Consider the following 20,937-nt stretch of genomic DNA (forward strand, 5'->3'; position numbering starts at 1 on the left):
ATGTGTTGACCAAGTTTAGACAGATATGGTTGGTGTCTGGTTTGTATCTCTGTTTTACTTGGGGTTACTTGGGGTTGTAGCCAGCCTGCAAGAACCAGTGATAGGCAGAGAGAGCGCAGGGTGTGACCACCTGCTCCACCTGGAAGCCTTTCTGAGGATAGTCACGTATCCTCTCCAGAGCACCTGTAGAGCAGCCACAGCAACACATTCAGGGTGGTACAGTTGGACAACGCTGAGGAATGATGACCAATATGTAGGTCTAGTGGACAAATCTGCTTTTAAATAGTTTGATATGGTGTTGGTTTTGCAGCCTCATCATTTAGTCCTGTACAGCAGAGAAGACGGAGTACTGCTACCTAGCATGTAGGTGATGAGATTGGACGCTGTGCCCACGGTGGGGTGGGGGTACTCAGACAGGCCCATCTGAGGGGAGGTGACGATAGCATGTGTCTGTTGTCCCTGTTCAGGCCACTGGTGCAGGAAGGTGGCAAGGACTCTTCGTTCCATGAAGGGCTGCTGGACCAGGATCACCCTGCTGGCTGAGAGACAAACAAAGTGGCATTTTAATGTATCATGTAGTATCATAAAAATGACTTTATATGGGGAAAAGAGGCTGTATATACAAAGCATAAAAACATACAGTTTCTGAACTAGTATAGAGGGTGTTCAGATGCCCCCTAGCTGCAGACTAATGCAACAGCAACAACAACTAAAGTGATGAGACACCTTGGAGCTGACCTGGGATGTGGTTGTCCCTGAGGACCCTATAGGACAAGCGGATGTTTTCTCCAGTGTTGGTGGCCTCAGTCTCCAGCAGGATTTGGCCCCTGGGAACCCCCATCCTTGTTTCATTTTGTAACTCACATGTGTGTGACGCATTAGTATAATGCTAACTGTCTGTCTGCAGCAAAGACAACATGTATTTTACACGGTTCTTTCTGTCAACAGAACAACTCTGCACGGTACTCCCACTCCCTCAATCGGCGAGGGGATCAGCAGATCTCAGAGCACATAGACAGGGTAATCCACCTCTCACCTCCTTGTGTGTGTGTGTCTATGGGGATTTCTAAGGGGTCATTTATGGCTCTTTCTACTACCATGTTGAAGAAAGTTGCACTGAGCGGACATGACTAAAGCGTGCCTTGAATACTGGACGTATACAAAGTTATTTCATTGTAATCAATTATGTAAGGGTTGCTGGCTGTGTGCTTCCAAAGAGGCTGCTCATGATTGGTGCAGGAGAAGATGACTGCTTACGTGCCTCGTAAGTGTGCCTATGAGGGGCAGGGAAGCAAGTGCAATTTGTTGGGTGAGCTGTCGCTAAGCAACCTGGGGGATGACTTAGAGTTTGTGGGAAATCTGGGGCCAAAGTTCAACACCCTTGGAGGCATCTGTCAGCAGGGCATGCAAGGAAGACCCAGCAACTTGTAGATACTATCGTGGACTGGGATCGGTTTGGCATTGGTTCACATCTGACCTGATCAAGATAACTTCCTACAATGGAAAAAAGGATTGTCACCTATACAAGGGAATTTATCCAGGACCTCATTTGAACCATCAAAAAGGACCAATCAGAAGGCATAAAATGGATGGATGTGGTGCACTGACCAAAGTTTCTCATACTTTAGTAAAAAGCTCAGGGTGTTTTGCTTTACCTTTATATCTTTAATCCTCTTATCAATAATTGCGACAACATATGGTTTTGGCAAGAGTGGAATCCAAACTGAAAGTAAACATGAAGGTGGAAGCTTTACTTCACGGGTTATTTCCTATATTAAGACATTTTATTTTCTTTCGCAGTTGACGGTTTTGAATGTAATTGATTACTGTATGACAGTCATCTTGTGATACTTATCTCTGGAAACTTAAACGGCATTGTTATAGTCTACCTCCCGTAAGAGGGGGACCCGACACCCCACAGCCCAAGGACCCCCAGATGTGTGTGAGCAAAACACCAATAACAATGCCAAACAGCAACCACGGTCAAGCAGGGCTTTATTCGCCTCGGTAAGCAAACATTATAACGCGGTGGTATGTTTGGGGAAAGGGGCTGGACGGTACCAAAGCAAAGAAACAAACATAAAGTACCCACCCCTAACCTGTCCTAATCTACCACACACAAAACTTAACTAACCTGGCACACTAATCAGGTGCCCTAACCAAAGTACAAGGGGGGGTCCGCCCAGAACTAGCCTAGTGTGTATAGACACAGACCTTTTTCCTACGGGTGATGTATGCCCACGGGCGGCTCTAGCCTACACACTCCCCAAGTGCGTCCCCTTCCCCCAGGGAAAACAAACCTAGCGAAACACAGAAACAGTAATGCTCACCAAAACACAAACACACGGACCACAACGCAGAGTGGATGCCTACTCTGTACCAAGAGAGCCCCCAAAACACAGAACAAACACAATTTATACAGGAGGGCATGATGGGATGATTGCTGATTGGACCCAGGTGAACGGCATCATGGAAGGGAGGGAGGCATGGATGAGCGGAAAACCAGGGGCGAACCAGCACCACCTGCGGAACACACAGAACAGAACACACACAGGAACACAACACAGAGAACACCAACACGCTCAAGGCACACTGAAACAGACAGATAGGGGGGGACGTAACAGGCATGCTATATACTGTAGATCTTTCAGTGTGTCCCTATCCTTTTATACTGCAGAAGACGTCTCAAAGTTAAGTATCCTTTGTTTCCACATACTAATGTGGGCTCTTTACAGAAAATGAATACTGTAATCAAATTGAGAATGTGTTTGGACATGTTCTGCAGATATGCTACAGTGTGAGGTGCTTGTAAAGAGTATTTGATAGTCAGTTTTGCAATGTACTATTCTGACTCTCATTATGAACCAGAAGCTATTTTTTATACGTGGAATTTATATTGGAAATCTGGGGCCAAAGTTCAACACCCTTGGAGTAATCCGTCAGCAGGGCATGCAGGGAAGACCCAGCAACTTGTAGATACTAGCCTGGACTGGGATTGGTTTGGCATTGGTTCACATCACGTGATCAAGATTACGTCCTTTTGTAGAAAAAAGGATTGTCACCTATACAAGGGAAGTCATCCAGGACCTCATTTGAACCATCAAAAAGGACCAATCAGAAGGCATAAAATTGATGGATGTGGTGCACTGACCAAACTTTCTCATACTTTAGTAAAAAGCTCAGGGTGTTTTGCTTTACCTTTATATCTTTAATCCTCTTATCAATCCTTGCGACAACACATCATGGTTTTGGCAAGAGTGGAATCCAACTGAATATTAACATGAAAACTAGGTGGGAGCTTCACTTCACGGGTTATTTCCTGTATTGAGACATTTATTTACTTTGGCACTTGACGGTTTAGAATGTAATTGATGACTGTATGACAGTCATCTTATGACACTTATCTCTGGAAACGGGCATGCTATATACTGTAGATCTTTCAGTGTGTCCCTATCCTTTTATACTGCAGAAGACTTCTCAAACCGAGTATGTAATACTGGATCCCTGTTCTTATTATTTATTTGGTTAGAGGTTAAGTATCCTTTGTTTCCATATGCTAATGTGAGCTCTTTACAGAAAATGACTAATAAAATTGAAAATGTTTGGACATGTTCTGCAGATATGCTACAGTGTGAGGTGCTTGTAAAGAGTATTTGATAGTCAGTTTTGCAATGTACTATTCTGACTCTCATTATGAACCAGAAGCTATTTTTTATACGTGGAATTTATATTGGAAATCTGGGGCCAAAGTTCAACACCCTTGGAGTAATCCGTCAGCAGGGCATGCAGGGAAGACCCAGCAACTTGTAGATACTAGCCTGGACTGGGATTGGTTCGGCATTGGTTCACATCACGTGATCAAGATTACGTCCTTTTGTAGAAAAAATGATTGTCACCTATACCAGGGAAGTCATCCAGGACCTCATTTGAACCATCAAAAAGGACCAATCAGAAGGCATAAAATTGATGGATGTGGTGCACTGACCAAACTTTCTCATACTTTAGTAAAAAGCTCAGGGTGTTTTGCTTTACCTTTATATCTTTAATCCTCTTATCAATCCTTGCGACAACACATCATGGTTTTGCCAAGAGTGGAATCCAACTGAATATTAACATGAAAACTAGGTGGGAGCTTCACTTCACGGGTTATTTCCTGTATTGAGACATTTATTTACTTTGGCACTTGACGGTTTAGAATGTAATTGATGACTGTATGACAGTCATCTTATGACACTTATCTCTGGAAACGGGCATGCTATATACTGTAGATCTTTCAGTGTGTCCCTATCCTTTTATACTGCAGAAGACTTCTCAAACCGAGTATGTAATACTGGATCCCTGTTCTTATTATTTATTTGGTTAGAGGTTAAGTATCCTTTGTTTCCACATGCTAATGTGAGCTCTTTACAGAAAATGACTAATCAAATTGAAAATGTTTGGACATGTTCTGCAGATATGCTACAGTGTGAGGTGCTTGTAAAGATTATTTGATAGTCAGTTTTGCAATGTACTATTCTGACAACAGATATTTGTATAGGCCTACAGATGCAATTGCTTTTTCCACTTTTGTAATGTGGAGCATTCTATTATGTCAATACAAAAAAGTATAAATGAATCATTTCAAAACTAAGCTCTCTAGAATCATTTGACATCAATCAGGGTAGACAAGGGAGCTGGAGACACAAACATGGTAACATCTCATTCACAATAACTGTAAACTGAACCTTTCATGACTCATATGGTGTGTTGCAACAATATTAACATGAAAACTAGGTGGGAGCTTCACTTCACGGGTTATTTCCTGTATTGAGACATTTATTTACTTTGGCACTTGACGGTTTAGAATGTAATTGATGACTGTATGACAGTCATCTTATGACACTTATCTCTGGAAACGGGCATGCTATATACTGTAGATCTTTCAGTGTGTCCCTATCCTTTTATACTGCAGAAGACTTCTCAAACCGAGTATGTAATACTGGATCCCTGTTCTTATTATTTATTTGGTTAGAGGTTAAGTATCCTTTGTTTCCATATGCTAATGTGAGCTCTTTACAGAAAATGACTAATAAAATTGAAAATGTTTGGACATGTTCTGCAGATATGCTACAGTGTGAGGTGCTTGTAAAGAGTATTTGATAGTCAGTTTTGCAATGTACTATTCTGACTCTCATTATGAACCAGAAGCTATTTTTTATACGTGGAATTTATATTGGAAATCTGGGGCCAAAGTTCAACACCCTTGGAGTAATCCGTCAGCAGGGCATGCAGGGAAGACCCAGCAACTTGTAGATACTAGCCTGGACTGGGATTGGTTCGGCATTGGTTCACATCACGTGATCAAGATTACGTCCTTTTGTAGAAAAAATGATTGTCACCTATACCAGGGAAGTCATCCAGGACCTCATTTGAACCATCAAAAAGGACCAATCAGAAGGCATAAAATTGATGGATGTGGTGCACTGACCAAACTTTCTCATACTTTAGTAAAAAGCTCAGGGTGTTTTGCTTTACCTTTATATCTTTAATCCTCTTATCAATCCTTGCGACAACACATCATGGTTTTGCCAAGAGTGGAATCCAACTGAATATTAACATGAAAACTAGGTGGGAGCTTCACTTCACGGGTTATTTCCTGTATTGAGACATTTATTTACTTTGGCACTTGACGGTTTAGAATGTAATTGATGACTGTATGACAGTCATCTTATGACACTTATCTCTGGAAACGGGCATGCTATATACTGTAGATCTTTCAGTGTGTCCCTATCCTTTTATACTGCAGAAGACTTCTCAAACCGAGTATGTAATACTGGATCCCTGTTCTTATTATTTATTTGGTTAGAGGTTAAGTATCCTTTGTTTCCACATGCTAATGTGAGCTCTTTACAGAAAATGACTAATCAAATTGAAAATGTTTGGACATGTTCTGCAGATATGCTACAGTGTGAGGTGCTTGTAAAGATTATTTGATAGTCAGTTTTGCAATGTACTATTCTGACAACAGATATTTGTATAGGCCTACAGATGCAATTGCTTTTTCCACTTTTGTAATGTGGAGCATTCTATTATGTCAATACAAAAAAGTATAAATGAATCATTTCAAAACTAAGCTCTCTAGAATCATTTGACATCAATCAGGGTAGACAAGGGAGCTGGAGACACAAACATGGTAACATCTCATTCACAATAACTGTAAACTGAACCTTTCATGACTCATATGGTGTGTTGCAACAATAACTTTCAAACAGCAGCTTTATGACAGGCAGCTTTTGATGTTGCTTTACCACACCGCAGACAGTAGTAGTAGAACCAGTTATTCATGGGTGTAGTCCAGGCAGGGGTGGGGGGTGTAGTCCAGGCAGAGGTGGGGGGTGTAGTCCAGGCAGAGGTGGGGGGTGTAGTCCAGGCAGGGGTGGGGGGTGTAGTCCAGGCAGGGGTGGGGGGTGTAGTTCAGGCAGAGGTGGGGGGTGTAGTCCAGGCAGAGGTGGGGGGTGTAGTCCAGGCAGAGGTGGGGGGTGTAGTCCAGGCAGGGGTGGGGGGTGTAGTCCAGGCAGGGGTGGGGGGTGTAGTCCAGGCAGGGGTGGGGGGTGTAGTCCAGGCAGAGGTGGGGGGTGTAGTCCAGGCAGAGGTGGGGGGTGTAGTCCAGGCAGAGGTGGGGGGTGTAGTCCAGGCAGGGGTGGGGGGTGTAATTCAGACAGGAATTAGGGGAGTATTCTAGGCATGTATGGCTGAAGTTTAAAAGTTCAGCCCAAGAAACCAGGTGGAAAAACCTGCCGTGCAATATGTTTGTTAATATCATTACAATTCATGGGAATTCACTTAAAAATTATGGGTGAACTTTTAATAAGTTAACTTTGCTTTGAGCTTTCAGCTCTGACTTTATTATTTACCAAATGTAAACACTCCCAAATGAAATGGCTTTCGAGGCATGAATATAATAATCTGTGCTATGTGCCATGTGTGTAATAGCCCAGCATTTCTCTCCACATGGTCAATTTGCAAAACAAAAACAACTTGAATCATTGCACACTAATGTTACTCAGCATTTTCTATTACCAAAATGGTTATTCAAAATGGATATTCATGCTAGTTTCAGATGTTATAAGAATAATGATTCAGCAGTGTTGGCGCAATCTAAAGATCTACCCTGGACTTCCAGTGAAAATGTTTATGGCATTGAACCCGCCCACAAGTATTTTAAAAGCCTGCATCTGGAAGCTTGTTCAGTAGTGGCTCAGTAGTGGGGGATTCAGATGCATCTTCGGTCAAAGCAACGGCTGCTGTGGACTCAATTATTCTCACTTATCTGGATACAGAATGAATACCATAACCATTAGCTTGTTCACCACTCTGGTAAGGACCTGATCAGCAGCATCCAAAGCAACACTATCAGTGGATCTTTCTGCTTGACAATCCTTGTCAAGCAGAAACGTTTGTGTTTAGTAGATAGGACACTTTTTTGTTATTTGCTTTTTCTTTGGCACCGTTTATCGTTCCATTGTTATTCCTGTGACGATGTAATAAACATCACTTTTTGGTACATGATTATAGCCTTATTTTCCCCGCACCACCATTCCCTCCGTGTTAGGCAAAAGGGGTTGTAACAATCAGGGACAAAGTTTACCCAAGGACTTAATGCAAGCATTGCAATGTTCTGTCAGGTGGGAGTGATGGATGACAGCATAGACATGTTACAACTATAGTGTTATCAGGGTTTCATGTCACAGCAGATTTTTATTTGTCAATGTACATAACAGGAAACAGATTTGCATCATGTATGTGTGTGTACATTATTTCGATTTTTTTCTATCAATGTATTTATTATCTTTGTGCTTTTTATTATCTATGTATTTTATTCATATCTATATCTGTGTACTGGAAGTTCCTGTCACCAAGACAAACTCCTTGTATATGTAGGCATATCTGGCAATACAGTTGATTCTGATGTCAGTAGGTGACAAGCAGGTCCATGTTTCTTCCATGGTTCTCCGAGAGTTGCTCTAAGTTATGTTCATTCCCAGACATCTGGTCAATTCACAATAGTGGCCTCTCTCATTTAAGGGGTTATTCTGGAAGGGCCCCTGCATTGCTATGAGGGAGGGAAGACAGTTGGAGATGTTGATCTTGACATATGTTTCTCTGCTGTGTTGTGTAGTGTGTGGGAATCCTAAGTGCGTCCCCTCCTGAGACTCTGGTCCGGAAGAAGAGATACTGGATCATAGATTCGTTTCAGATCACAGAGGAGTATCCTGGTCCTTTCCCTTATTTGCTGGGCAAAGTGAGTACAGACGAAACTGACTTAGTGACTGATGTGTGACCTGCACATTTAGACTCAAGTACAGAACAGTATATATACACACACACACACACACACACAGACATCCCCATCCTCAAACACAAACAAACACACAAACAAACAAACAACACAGACAAAATGAAACTAAAAGACCATTTGTGTTCTTTCAGATCGAGGTCGAGAAAAAGTTTGCGGTTGGTTTCAATCTACAAGGTCAGGGAGTAACGGAGGAGCCAAAAGGAACCTTGAGCATCGACACACAGACAGGTGAAATCTGGGTTCATAAGAAGATAGACTACGAGGAGTATCAAAATTTGAAGGTGAGAGGAATTCTTAATTAATGTCAGAAGTGAAGTGTGGTATTGACATTGGGTAGTATTTATGTGGATTATATTAATTTCTCTTTATTCTTCTTCATCTCTTTATTTCCAGCTCACATTCGAGGCCAGAAAAATACAAAACAATGTTGTGGACACCAGACTAGGGGTGGAGGTGAAGGTGATGGACATCAATGACAATGCTCCTAGATTTGAAAAGGAAACCTATACTGTCAACCTAAAGGAGTCCGCATCACAGAGTACAAAACATCACTTTCAGCAAGACACACATTTAACACTTTTTCAACATAAATCTGTATTTACACGTGTTCTGCCCTCTCTTGTCACCAGATACATTTCTAACTGGGGTTCTAGCATCAGATAAGGACAAATACATGACCAACAATGGCACACTTGACCTCAGGATTGTTTCTGTCAGCCCACTGCCAATTGACCTGGAGTTCTACATCGAGCAGAGTGGCCCAGGGAACAATCGAGTTGGAACAATCCTGTTTAAAGGATGTCTTGACCATGAGGTGAAAGGGCACTCTAATTTAGTCAACATCCAGTCTTAATCCCACACATTCACATGAATCAGCAATGTGAGAATGTTTGTCATACGTTTCAAAGTGTCACAGGTGTAGTCGCAGGTGTAGGACCGGTTAGTATAGCTTACTTGGTACCGCTTACTTCTTCTCGATCTTGGCCACAAATGGATAAAAACCATATGTTAACGAGCTACGCCACCAAAAGCTAGTTCTTTGATGGCGTAAGCAATGTTTATCCTGATGAGTGAGTTCAACCAACTCAGTTACACATGGAAACATAAATATTAAGAATAGGTTTGTGTTATACCTTGAATGATAACTGCCTTCCCACACAGAAAGCAGAAAAATACACCATCCTGGTGGAGGCCAAGGACCGCGGAGAGAAGGTTCAGCTCTCCAGCACCTCCACCGTCATTATAAACATAGAGGACGGAAACAACCACCTGCCTGTCTTCACAGGACATACAGTGAGCTCTCCTCTCCCCTTCTCCTGCTCTTGTTGTTGAAATGTGCATGGCCTTTCTCTGTGACAAACAGAGCTTTTGTATTTGCCATGGTATTCCAGGGCTCAGGAAGAGTGAAGGAGGGGGATGAGAAGGTACCAGTTTTACGACTGCAAGTTTCAGACCAGGACACTTCAGGTACAGATGCATGGAGGGCGGTGTACACCATCCATGGAGACACAGGCAACCACTTCAGAATCACCACTGACCCACAGAGCAATGAAGGAGTCCTGTTTGTTGATAAGGTCTGTTCCTTATTTTGAGCTAGATTTGACTGTGGTGGCAAATTTTTCAATAGAAACACATCAATGCAAATCACGTTAAATGACTTCTATATAAACCTTGCTATATTCAATAAAGCTTTATTACACACTCTGACAGGCCCTGGACTATGAGAAGGGCTCTCTGAGGAACCTCTCTGTCAGTGTGACAAACGTGGTGCCCTATCACACTTGTCAGGTCAAAAGTCGTCCTGACGAAGGTTTATGGGATGTGGTTACCACTGGAGATGTCCCAGCCATCCGCCAGGTGGTGGTGACTGTGGAGGATGTAAATGAGCCTCCTTTCTTCACTCCTGATGTCAAAAACATTACGGTGAATGAGAACATGCCGGTAGGATTGACTCTGGAGGTGTTCACGGCCACAGACCTGGATCACAGCTACGACAACACCTTGCTGTGAGCCTCTTTCTTATTTACTGTAATCATGCACTGTGATGGGGCAAACCCACTGAAAGCAAGGCTGTGACAGCCCCACATATGTATTGTATGTATTATAGGTACATGAAGGGAGAGGATCTAAATGAGTGGGTCAAAGTGGATTCGAAGACTGGAACCATAACTACAGCCAAGCTATTAGACAGAGAGGCCCCAAACGTCATCAATGGTCACTACAAAGTGACTCTCTACGCTGTAGACTCAGGCAAGTAACAGACAATACAATATCTTTTAACATAACTAGTTTGATACATCCAGTAAGACTATAAAATGCAACATATCATCTGAAATTGAGGTTATTGTGATTAACAGGTAAGCCACCCATGACTGGAACTGGAACCCTCAACATCCACCTAAATGATCAGAATGATAATACCCCTTTTCTGGAGAGGACAAGCATGGACATGTGTCTGTCAGACCAGGCCTCTGTTACCAACATCACTGCCTTGGATCTGGATGGAGACCCCTACAGTGGGCCCTTCCGCTTCCAGCTTGAGGGGGATGTCAAGGACAAGTGGAGGATCGAACCCAACAATGGTGAGGCCCTCCTCTGAAACCTCCTACTAGCTCTATATGTCTCATTCACATCAGTACAGACAACATGCTATTAACTGCTATGGTACTGATAGAGGTCTTATATGAGCTCTATAGAGGTCCTCCTTTGTAATTTGTCCTCTCTTTCTCTTTGGCGATCTCTCTTTCTCTTCCGCTCTCCCTCCTTCCTCCTGTGCAGGCTACACGGTGAGCCTAGTGAAGGAGACCACAGTGCATGCTGGGTATCATGAGCTGAAGCTAAGGGTCTTTGATCTACAGGGACAGCAAGCTGTCCACAACCTGTCAGTCAGTGTATGTGAGTGCGACCAAATGCAACACTGTAACCTCCGCAGTGCCACACAGCTGGGAGGTGGAACAGCCATCGGGATACTCTTGGCCCTCCTGCTGCTGGGTAGGTAGCAGACACAACAAACTGGTTGTGCTCTGGTCTTTACATTGAGACATTCCCTGAATGACTGACACTTGACAAGCTGAACTGCTACATAGAGATCCTACATGCAGATGTTTTATCTACTGTACCGCCGGTGTTGATACAGGAAAGAGATATTGTATCACTCCTGCTTTACTGTTCTTTGTTGTTCTCCCCAGTAGGTGTCCTGCTGCTTGCCCTCATGCTGTCCTGTGAGGGTGAGATGAGGCCCATCATACTAGAAGAAAGCTCAGGCGCCCTTATGAAATCATACATTGAAACACCAGGAAGTGACTGTGCGGTAAGGCCACGCTCTGACCATCACCCAGTGTTGAATGTGATAGGCACAGATAGAATGATATGTTCTCCATGACACGCAGCATTAAAGGATATTGAGATAATTGTGTTGTTAGGTACCCCTCCTTTGTCAGCAAATCCCTGCAATAACAGCAGTGACTCACGACAATTGTAAAAAAAGTACGGCAGCGGGAGCTGAGCTGGAGTCTCAGAGCTCATATCTGCTTCGGGCTTCAGGGCAGGTGTACCGACCAGGTCTAGGAAGACAACAAGGCTCCCTCCACCGGGTACAGTCAACTACATTGAACAAAGTTAGTACCTACCTTTATTTAGAGTTGTCCTATTCACCTGTTGCATTCAACAAAACAGACCACTGGTCCAGTTATGTACTGTACGTATAATCTGGAGTTTTTGTAAACTGTTTTCATCCATTTTAATGCTTTATTACTAGCACTGACTTTGAGCAAGAGCTTTGCGTATTACTGACACTTCCCCCCCCCCCCCCCCCACAAGAGTATGATTGTAAGCAGTAAATATTGGTCTGAGGATTCTTATCTGGCCACATATGATGGTCTGCTCCCTGTACTCCACAAGGTAAGTGAACTTGCGTACTTCGTACTGATCAGTAAAACATAAAAAAGGAGGGACTATTTCCTCCACTATGTAGGCTGAAACCTATTTTCTGCACATTGCCTTCCCACACCTCTTCTCCCTCACTACAGAGGACGTACAGACTCCAGATGCAAGGGAATGAGCTGGGTGACTACCCCCCCCACCCCTATGCAGAAGAGGGGGACCCGGAGACCAGCTCCCAGCTGGATGTCATCTCCATCCCTGAGAGCCCCTTCAACACAGACATGCTGCTACACCTGGGGCCCAGGTTCAACACCCTGGCCTCCCTCTGCACGCCTAAGCTCAACTCATCCTGAACTGCCCTCTCCACCTCTTTGGAAGCATCTTCCATTGTATGCTAAAAACTGTACTGGATGTTAATGAGCTTTATGTTCAACATAAATATTAATCTGTAAAACTGATGACTGTTAAATAAGTAAATGCAGGTGCTGGATAAAATGGATAGAGATTAAGTGACTACATTTAGTCATTTAGCAGATGCTCTTATCCAGAGCGATTTACAGTAAGTACAGGGACATTCCCCTGAGGCAAGTAGGTCGAAGTGCCTTGCCCAAAGACACAACATAATTTGGCACGGCTGGGAATCGAACTGGCAACCTTCAGACTACTATCCCGATTCCCTAACCGCTTAGCCACCTGACTCCCTACTGAGTGAGTGACTACTATGGTGGTCCTTATTGTTCTGTGGCATTTGGCAGGTGACCGATACTACAAACCAAAGATTTATGCACAGGAATTATGTAATATAAATTATTTGTGAAAAAGGTGTTGTTGACTATTAAGAATGGGGTGTTTTCTTAAGGCAGTTTAAACTTTGTTACAGTACACTATTTTGCTTGGGTTTTATGTAAAGCTCAAATGAAAGTATTGAATATAAAGGGTGCTAAGGGGGCTTTTCAATGTGTTAATGCAGACATGAATGTTCCTTCTGTGTTTATGGGTTCAGTATTAAACGTAATAGCTTTAAAGATGAAAAAAAAGGCAGATCAAAAGGCAGTTTAAACTTTCTTCCAGTAGAATATTTTGCTTGTCTTTTATGGAAAGCTCAAATGAAAGAATTGAATGTGCAGGGTGCTAAGGGGGCTTGTAATGTGTTAATGCAGACATGAATGTTCCTTCTGTGTTTATGGGTTCAGTATTAAATGTAATAGCTTTAAAGACTAAACACAAAATAAGAAATATTACAATGGCATGTTTTTGTGATGCACCTTCTTTTATATAAATCAATCACTGTCCGCCCACTAACAACAATACGCCATTACAAATGTGTTGACCAAGTTTAGACAGATATGGTTGGTGTCTGGTTTGTATCTCTGTTTTACTTGGGGTTACTTGGGGTTGTAGCCAGCCTGCAAGAACCAGTGATAGGCAGAGAGAGCGCAGGGTGTGACCACCTGCTCCACCTGGAAGCCTTTCTGAGGATAGTCACGTATCCTCTCCAGAGCACCTGTAGAGCAGCCACAGCAACACATTCAGGGTGGTACAGTTGGACAACGCTGAGGAATGATGACCAATATGTAGGTCTAGTGGACAAATCTGCTTTTAAATAGTTTGATATGGTGTTGGTTTTGCAGCCTCATCATTTAGTCCTGTACAGCAGAGAAGACGGAGTACTGCTACCTAGCATGTAGGTGATGAGATTGGACGCTGTGCCCACGGTGGGGTGGGGGTACTCAGACAGGCCCATCTGAGGGGAGGTGACGATAGCATGTGTCTGTTGTCCCTGTTCAGGCCACTGGTGCAGGAAGGTGGCAAGGACTCTTCGTTCCATGAAGGGCTGCTGGACCAGGATCACCCTGCTGGCTGAGAGACAAACAAAGTGGCATTTTAATGTATCATGTAGTATCATAAAAATGACTTTATATGGGGAAAAGAGGCTGTATATACAAAGCATAAAAACATACAGTTTCTGAACTAGTATAGAGGGTGTTCGGATGCCCCCTAGCTGCAGAGTAATGCAACAGCAACAACAACTAAAGTGATGAGACACCTTGGAGCTGACCTGGGATGTGGTTGTCCCTGAGGACCCTATAGGACAAGCGGATGTTTTCTCCAGTGTTGGTGGCCTCAGTCTCCAGCAGGATTTGGCCCCTGGGAACCCCCATCCTTACAGCCACATCCAGGAACACTTCAGCCTCTGGACGTGTCCACACACCTGCCAAACAACACTTATTTACACACAGTAGCAGATGCTGTACTGTATGTGTGAGATACATAAATAAAGACAAAGATAAAGTTATGTGCCCTCAATGACCTGCAGTCTGGTTGCCTAGGTAACCAGTAAAGAGTAGGCAAGGGGCCCATCCATCCAGGAAGAGAGCGGCTGACCTCTCTGCAACACGCAGGTCATGACAACCCAAGCCTATTATGACATCACTCTGATAGAATAGATACCAGAATAATTATTGTGCTATGACATCACTGATAGAATAGATGCAAGTATGCAATCTGGGGAGTTGTATTCACTATGACAAAATTCCTAAAGAAGGTTCAGATTCATGATGACCTGGAGATAAAAGACACAATTATGACCTCAATGTGTAGATAATAATTACATCACAATAGAGACATTGTTTGTGTTTATGCTGATACCAATCCTTGCCTTTTCCAGGGGCTGGTGCATTTGAAGGTAGTCCCATAAAATGTTGGCCCACTTTTCACTTTCAGGATCCATTCCTCTAACATGCTGGCCTGAGGGGAGAAATAAAATATTTAAAAAAACACCACCAGAGATATCGGTGCATGGTTAATGAACATACAGAACTGTCTAATGTAAACCATATACATGCACTAGATATACATATTTACAATCCATAAATGACCGCCAGTCAGGTGCTTAGGGTGCAAGCACCCCAACTCACCTTGACAGAACATAAACAGTGTGACAGTGTCAGCCTGCACACTAAGCCCGCCCCCAGGGTAGGGCCCACAAGTCAGGCTTAAAAGCAAAGGCCAGTTTGCAGCCGCAATGTCACTCTGCCTTTCAGGCTGCGGTGCCACTGTTCAGGGCATCCCTTTGACATATCACAAGCCATTAGCATCCCCCCTTTTGTCCTAAGGTTGAAAGCTTAGCGTGCACATCTCAGCAGCTCTCTCTCCCAGTATCTTTTTTCTCTCGACCAACTCTATTCTTTACATCTCTCTGTTTGATTTGTGAATGAGGCCATCCTTTCCCCAGGGCACATAAGGTTCTAGCTCTTATGTGCCCTGAAACATTGGATTATTCCAGTATATACAAAGTTCTATTCTCCAGAGGCACTGAGTGTACTGTTTCACCCCACTTCTTATTGGCCCAGCTCATTCCTTTACAGGCTTTTCATTCATTTCCCTTCTGTGATTATCCATCTCTGGCTCCTTGTAGGGTTTTAGTCTGCATTGGACACATGATCTATCCATCACTATGGAGTGAGCACTCAGCGAGCCCTCCCTCCTGCCACATCTGACCCACAGACTCCTCTGATTGGCCTCTGGGCATCCAGTCAGCAGCAGGCCGCAGTAATCGTCCAGAGTCACTGCTCAGTTCAGACAACCTCAACTACACAGAAGCTGTCTCTGTTTAGGTTGTATCTTCAAAACAACATACATCATTCACTTTCTCATTCTAAATTTCTCCTTTACAAATGAATTACTACTTACCAATACTTATCTTCTTATCTGTATATACTATTATTGTTTTTAATCACAATGACATCACACTAATTGTCTGATGTCATCATTAATGACTAGCCCACAGAGCACCAAAAAATTAAGCCCCAATCAAAACAAAAAAGGTGCATTCAAAATGATTTATTGCATCACAAATACAAATCCTTTGTTACAGTCATATAGAGTAAATACATATTTTGCCTAACAATTTAAATAGACTACATGTGTCAGGTGCAGAGCAGTTGGATGACAGAACAGCACTCTTCCTGCTACCACCTGGTGGGTCTGTCCTCTCCAGTGCTCTCTCCCTGGAGGTAACCATCATACAGCTCTCTCAGGTGGAGGATCAGCTCCTCCGTGTTCTGTCCTGTGAGGGCCGATACTGGGATGACCCTCTGGCTCACGTGGCTCCTGAGGGCCTCCAGGTTGCCCCGGGCCCCTGGCAGGTCCATTTTGTTGGCCACAATGGCGTGGGGCCGATTGGACAGACCAGGCTCATACTGATTCAGCTCATAGCGCAGCTGGTGTAGCTGGGTCCAGGGTTCTGGAGAGGCAAGGTCCAGGACAAATAACAGGAAGCGACAGCGCTCTATATGTCTCAGGAAGGAGATGCCTAGACCTCTGTTCAGATGGGCCCCATGGATGATCCCTGGGATGTCAGCCACTAGACACAGGGAAAGAAAGACAGGACTTCTCTTCAGACTTGTGGAAATCTGACACTGGTTCTGTTTAAGTTGCTTCTAGTTTCAGCAGGCTGTGGAAAGGATGGCGCTGCACATCCACAGAAGGAATATTTTTGTGGTGAAGACACTCCTGTAAGATTTAGTCTGCCACATCTAAATCTCTAAAAGATAGATTCTTAACTACTTACATCATATAATACTACCAAGAGATTTTTTTGCAATTTGGTGCCACCTGCTGTATTCATGTGCTCACAGGTTCGAAAATGCCTAGATGGCCTTAAATGTCACATGAATGCATCTTCAGAGTGACTTTGTGGTGGCCTTTAGGGACAAACCAACTCAAACACGTAGAATGAACAAAGATTCTACTTTATTTAAGGCTACAACAAAAACAACCCTTCCTACGCCTCATTACCTGCTACTTGTTCGTGGTCCCTGTACTTGACGATGCCCACATGGGGGTTGAGTGTGGTGAAAGGGTAGGCAGCCACAGCAGGTTTAGCATTGGAGATTGCCCTAAGCAGAGAGGACTTCCCTGCATTAGGAAACCCGACCTAGAGAAGAACATACTTGTTAACACCTGTATCTCTTTATTACCACCAACAAGAAACTACAAGTAGCAGTACGTATTTTATTCATCCCCAGGCGGAAATTGGGTTTTGCAGCAGACAAGATAAAAGAGAGGGGAAAAAGGAATAGAAAATAAAAATATAGAATGTAAAAAGTATAGAATGTACACCGAATATGGATTTCCCAAATGGTTCTGGCTAGTTCCCATTGCAGCAGCAAATGTGAACAGAGTAAAGCGTCAGCTCTTCCCCGGTCTCACCAGTCCAGCGTGGGCCATGGTGCGCAGCTCCAGCTGGAGGAGCCTCTCCTGGCCACTCTCCCCTGGCGTGGCCGTCAGGGGGGCGCGGTTCTCATTGGAGAGGAAGAAACGGTTCCCCTTGCCCCCTGAACCTCCAAACACAGCCACATATTCCAGGCCATGCTGGGAGAGGTCAGCCACAGTTCTGCCCTGGTCCTTCACCACCGTACCCATGGGGACCTGGACACAGGACGGCTGGGTTACACTGAGTCTCAAGGCACATCACTGTTAGGGTATAAATGCAATAGTCCAAGGGAGCTAACTCACAGAAATGTAGGTTGAGCTGGCGTTACGTCCATAGCAGTTTTTGTTGCCTCCCGATTCACCGTCATCTGCCTTATATACAGTGGATACTTGTGCCAACGATTTGATCTGCCGGTCGACTGAGAACATCAAATATGCAGATGACAGAGATGTCGGAAACCCGTAGCAGAGAGGGCTCGAACGCACACGAATATATGGGTCCTTGTCAAAATTTCATGCAGCTTCTGAAGATCTTTCTACTATTCCGTAGGGTAAGAGGACGCAGTATTCGGATGAAGGCCGATACAGTAGGTAAGTAAGTAAATTTTATTGATAAAGCACACTCTCAACACAGCAAGGCTGACCGAGGTGCCGAACAGAAGCACAAAAATAATAATACAAATAAATTTAAAAAACACTATAAAATACATAGTGAAAACAAAATACAAAACAGTCAACAACAGCAAAACAAGTAACATCACAACTCAAGTAGTGGGAAACGCCAGAACATATAAGTGGGTCTTAAGCTTGGATTTCAAAACAGACAATGAAGGAGCCTGCCTAATAGAGATGGGAAGCTGATTCCACAGTCTAGGACCAGCAACTGCGAAGGCTCTATCACCTGTGTGTATACAGCGTGATCGGGGAGTATATGAAAATAGCTTGTCCGCGGACCTCAGTGACCTAATGGGTGCGTGCAATTTTAAGAGGTCCGAGATATATGAAGGGGCCTGTCCATTAAGAGCTTTAAAAACATTACAATTTAAAAAAATATTCTGAACTGGACAGGAAGCCAGTGCAAAGAGGCCAAGACTGGGGTAATGTGGTCAAACTTTCTAGTGGACGATAAAATTCTGGCAGCACCATTCTGCACCATCTGAAGACGGGCGATTGAGGACTGGGGGAGACCATCATAAAGGGAATTACAGTAATCTAAACGAGAGGTGATAAAAGCATGAATAAGAGTTTCAAGGTCTTTAAAAGACAATGCAGATTTAACCTTAGAAATCAGTCGTAACTGATAGAAACTATTTTTCATCACTGAGTTTATCTTCTTGACTAACCCAAGGTCCGAGTCAATAATTAACCCAAGATTCTTAACATGATGGCTGACACTAGGGAAAAAAGTACTCATCATGTTAACAAGACTAGCTGTAGAGCCAGCAGGACCAAAAATAATCACTTCAGTCTCTTCATCGTTTAGTTGGAGAAAGTTACTTGAAAGCCACTTTTTTATATCCGCAATGCAGTCTAAGAGAGGTTGAACAGTGTCATTGGGTTTCAAAGGCAGATAAAGTTGTGTGTCATCAGCATAACAATGAAACGAGATGTTGTGTTTCCTAATGATATCTCCCAGAGGAAGCATATACAGATGTATCGGCCCCAAAATTGACCCCTGCGGAACCCCAGAGGAAACAGGAGCTACGGAAGAAGAAAAACTATCTATAGTGACTGAAAAGGCCCTGTCAGTGAGATAGGATCTGAACCACTGTAGTGCAGTCCCCTTTACCCCAGCCCAGTGTTCCAACCTCGCAATGAGGATGTCATGATCCACCGTATCAAAGGCAGTGGTGAGATCCAATATAATCAAAACAGCATTATTCCCAGAATCAACAATAGACAATAAAACACTTTCAATAATGCTGATTCAGTGCTATGGTGAGCTTTAAAACAAGCTGTTTAAAACAAGCTGGGACAACACCATGATCCAGGGACAAATTTATAATTGACTGGATACTAAGTCCAAGTGATGCAAAAGAAGATTTCAGAATAATTGCTGGGACAATATCATGAGGACGGCCTCATACCACTAACCATGTCACTAAGAGCAAGAAGGGAAACATGTTGGAAACTAGAAAGAACATTAGAAACAGCAACCAAAGGCCGAACATTAACCACAGGGGATTTATCAAGAGAAGAGCGAATGGTTTTAATTTTGTCCAGGAAAAGATACATAAATTTGTCACAGATTTCACCATACAGTACGTACTGTATCCGAGAACTTTAATTCGCGAAGATTACTGGTATGGTCCCCTGTCAACTAAATCATCATAAAAACAGATCTATTTGAGATCAACTGTCAGAAACCCAGTAAGTCAGTCCCTCCAGTTTGTCTGTATTGTAGTGTGATAGGTGCTTTAGGTTGTGTGACAACATTGACAAATGACGAACAGTGTTTGTGTCTGCCTGTGAACAGGCAAGGGGAAGTACTTACCTTTAATAATTATGTTTCCCCCATCTCCTCCATTTCCTCCATCCGGTCCACCCCACTCCTTTCGGGGCTCACTGTGGAAGGTACAGGCTCCTTTCCCTCCAGCTCCAGCTATTAGCTTCACATTGCGGTAGTCCACAAAGTGGCGAGTCTGAATAATAAGACAAGATGTTATTTCGCTTGCCATCTATTCCATCGATTATATTAGTTACACCTTCCATTATAAGCTTCAAAATGATATTCCTTGCTTCTTTTCTTCTTTCTTTAGTAGGAGCAATATATTGAATCTTAGATAAGGCAGAGAGTCATTTAACTTGAGATTGTTCCAACGATAGTTCTAAATAACAAAAACTGAAACGGCGAAAACAATGCAAACAAGAGAATCTCTTTGAGTTTGGAAGTCATGAATGTATGCTGAAAGCTACTCACCAGTTTCTTTTCAGAAAGATCTTTCTTTTTCTGAAATCCTCGGACTTTGGCACAGAGAGCACAGGAGGTGCTGACATGCCTGACTCGAATCAATGTCCTCGGCGTTGCTAGGACGTTTATGACACCTACCAACCTGAAGCTTTCCAAATCTTTCCGGACACACGCTTGATAAAATATACGTCCCATCTCTTGAGCAAGACATCTTTGGCTTCGGAGCCTAGTCAATGTGTTGATCATTGTTGTACTGAGAGATGAATGTCTATCATGACGGAAATTAACGTTAAATGTATATGTATGTCATGTGCGTATGTGTTGGACAAATTGTTAGCTAGCTACCTCGCAACTAAGCTACCGTTTGCTGGCCTTCTTTCTCTACGAATGCGTAGTTATTCAATAATTGTACGTATTTAGTTGCGTAATGACAACAATTTAGCTATTATACTAAATTCCTTGAGGTACTACAGGAACACAATAGGTGGATATGAGGCTAGTCCCGAGTACATTTGAAGTAAATATGAGAGATATCAGTTACTACCAGTCAACTTCTATGGTGGCTGCCATGTTTGAGACTGACGATTAC

At 43.3% G+C, this 20,937-nt stretch overlaps 3 protein-coding genes across 7 annotated transcripts; 1 reads left to right on the forward strand and 2 right to left on the reverse strand.

Annotated features, from left to right (window-relative positions):
* Positions 1–44: 44 nt before the first annotated feature.
* Positions 45–841, reverse strand: LOC134018899 (uncharacterized protein SCO4629-like). Its single transcript, XM_062459243.1, has 3 exons — positions 739–841; positions 357–539; positions 45–183 (listed from the first exon to the last, which is right to left on the reverse strand). Exons 1-3 carry the CDS (start codon positions 839–841, stop codon positions 65–67), a joined length of 405 nt encoding a protein of 134 aa, XP_062315227.1. The 3' UTR covers positions 45–64.
* A 6,170-nt stretch (positions 842–7,011) lies between these two features.
* On the forward strand, positions 7,012–13,488 carry LOC134018900 (cadherin-like protein 26). 3 transcript variants are annotated; one of them, XM_062459245.1, is made up of 15 exons: positions 7,015–7,356; positions 8,159–8,281; positions 8,470–8,619; positions 8,732–8,876; positions 8,968–9,152; positions 9,500–9,631; positions 9,730–9,912; positions 10,049–10,344; positions 10,446–10,588; positions 10,696–10,920; positions 11,117–11,329; positions 11,530–11,648; positions 11,761–11,955; positions 12,158–12,238; positions 12,367–13,488. In XM_062459245.1, exons 1-15 carry the CDS (start codon positions 7,321–7,323, stop codon positions 12,571–12,573), a joined length of 2,433 nt encoding a protein of 810 aa, XP_062315229.1. In that variant the 5' UTR covers positions 7,015–7,320; the 3' UTR covers positions 12,574–13,488. The 3 variants fall into 3 exon arrangements, with proteins under 3 accessions (XP_062315230.1, XP_062315229.1, XP_062315228.1); XM_062459244.1 differs by having other exon boundaries at positions 7,017–7,356; positions 11,527–11,648; XM_062459246.1 differs by lacking the exon at positions 12,158–12,238 and having other exon boundaries at positions 7,012–7,356; positions 11,527–11,648.
* mtg2 (mitochondrial ribosome-associated GTPase 2) lies at positions 13,475–20,922 on the reverse strand. 3 transcript variants are annotated; one of them, XM_062459251.1, is made up of 7 exons: positions 20,358–20,922; positions 19,932–20,079; positions 14,880–14,968; positions 14,532–14,655; positions 14,268–14,432; positions 13,898–14,080; positions 13,475–13,724 (listed from the first exon to the last, which is right to left on the reverse strand). In XM_062459251.1, the coding sequence occupies exons 1-7, from the start codon at positions 20,592–20,594 to the stop codon at positions 13,606–13,608; spliced, it is 1,065 nt and encodes a 354-aa protein (XP_062315235.1). In that variant the 5' UTR covers positions 20,595–20,922; the 3' UTR covers positions 13,475–13,605. The 3 variants fall into 3 exon arrangements, with proteins under 3 accessions (XP_062315235.1, XP_062315236.1, XP_062315234.1); XM_062459252.1 differs by having other exon boundaries at positions 14,280–14,432; positions 20,358–20,921; XM_062459250.1 differs by lacking the exons at positions 13,475–13,724; positions 13,898–14,080; positions 14,268–14,432; positions 14,532–14,655; positions 14,880–14,968 and adding exons at positions 16,041–16,586; positions 17,021–17,159; positions 17,435–17,653; positions 17,741–17,856 and having other exon boundaries at positions 20,358–20,909.
* Positions 20,923–20,937: the final 15 nt, after the last annotated feature.

The sequence above is a fragment of the Osmerus eperlanus genome, chromosome 4 (genome assembly GCF_963692335.1).
Source record: "Osmerus eperlanus chromosome 4, fOsmEpe2.1, whole genome shotgun sequence".
Classification (NCBI taxonomy): Eukaryota; Metazoa; Chordata; class Actinopteri; order Osmeriformes; family Osmeridae; genus Osmerus; species Osmerus eperlanus.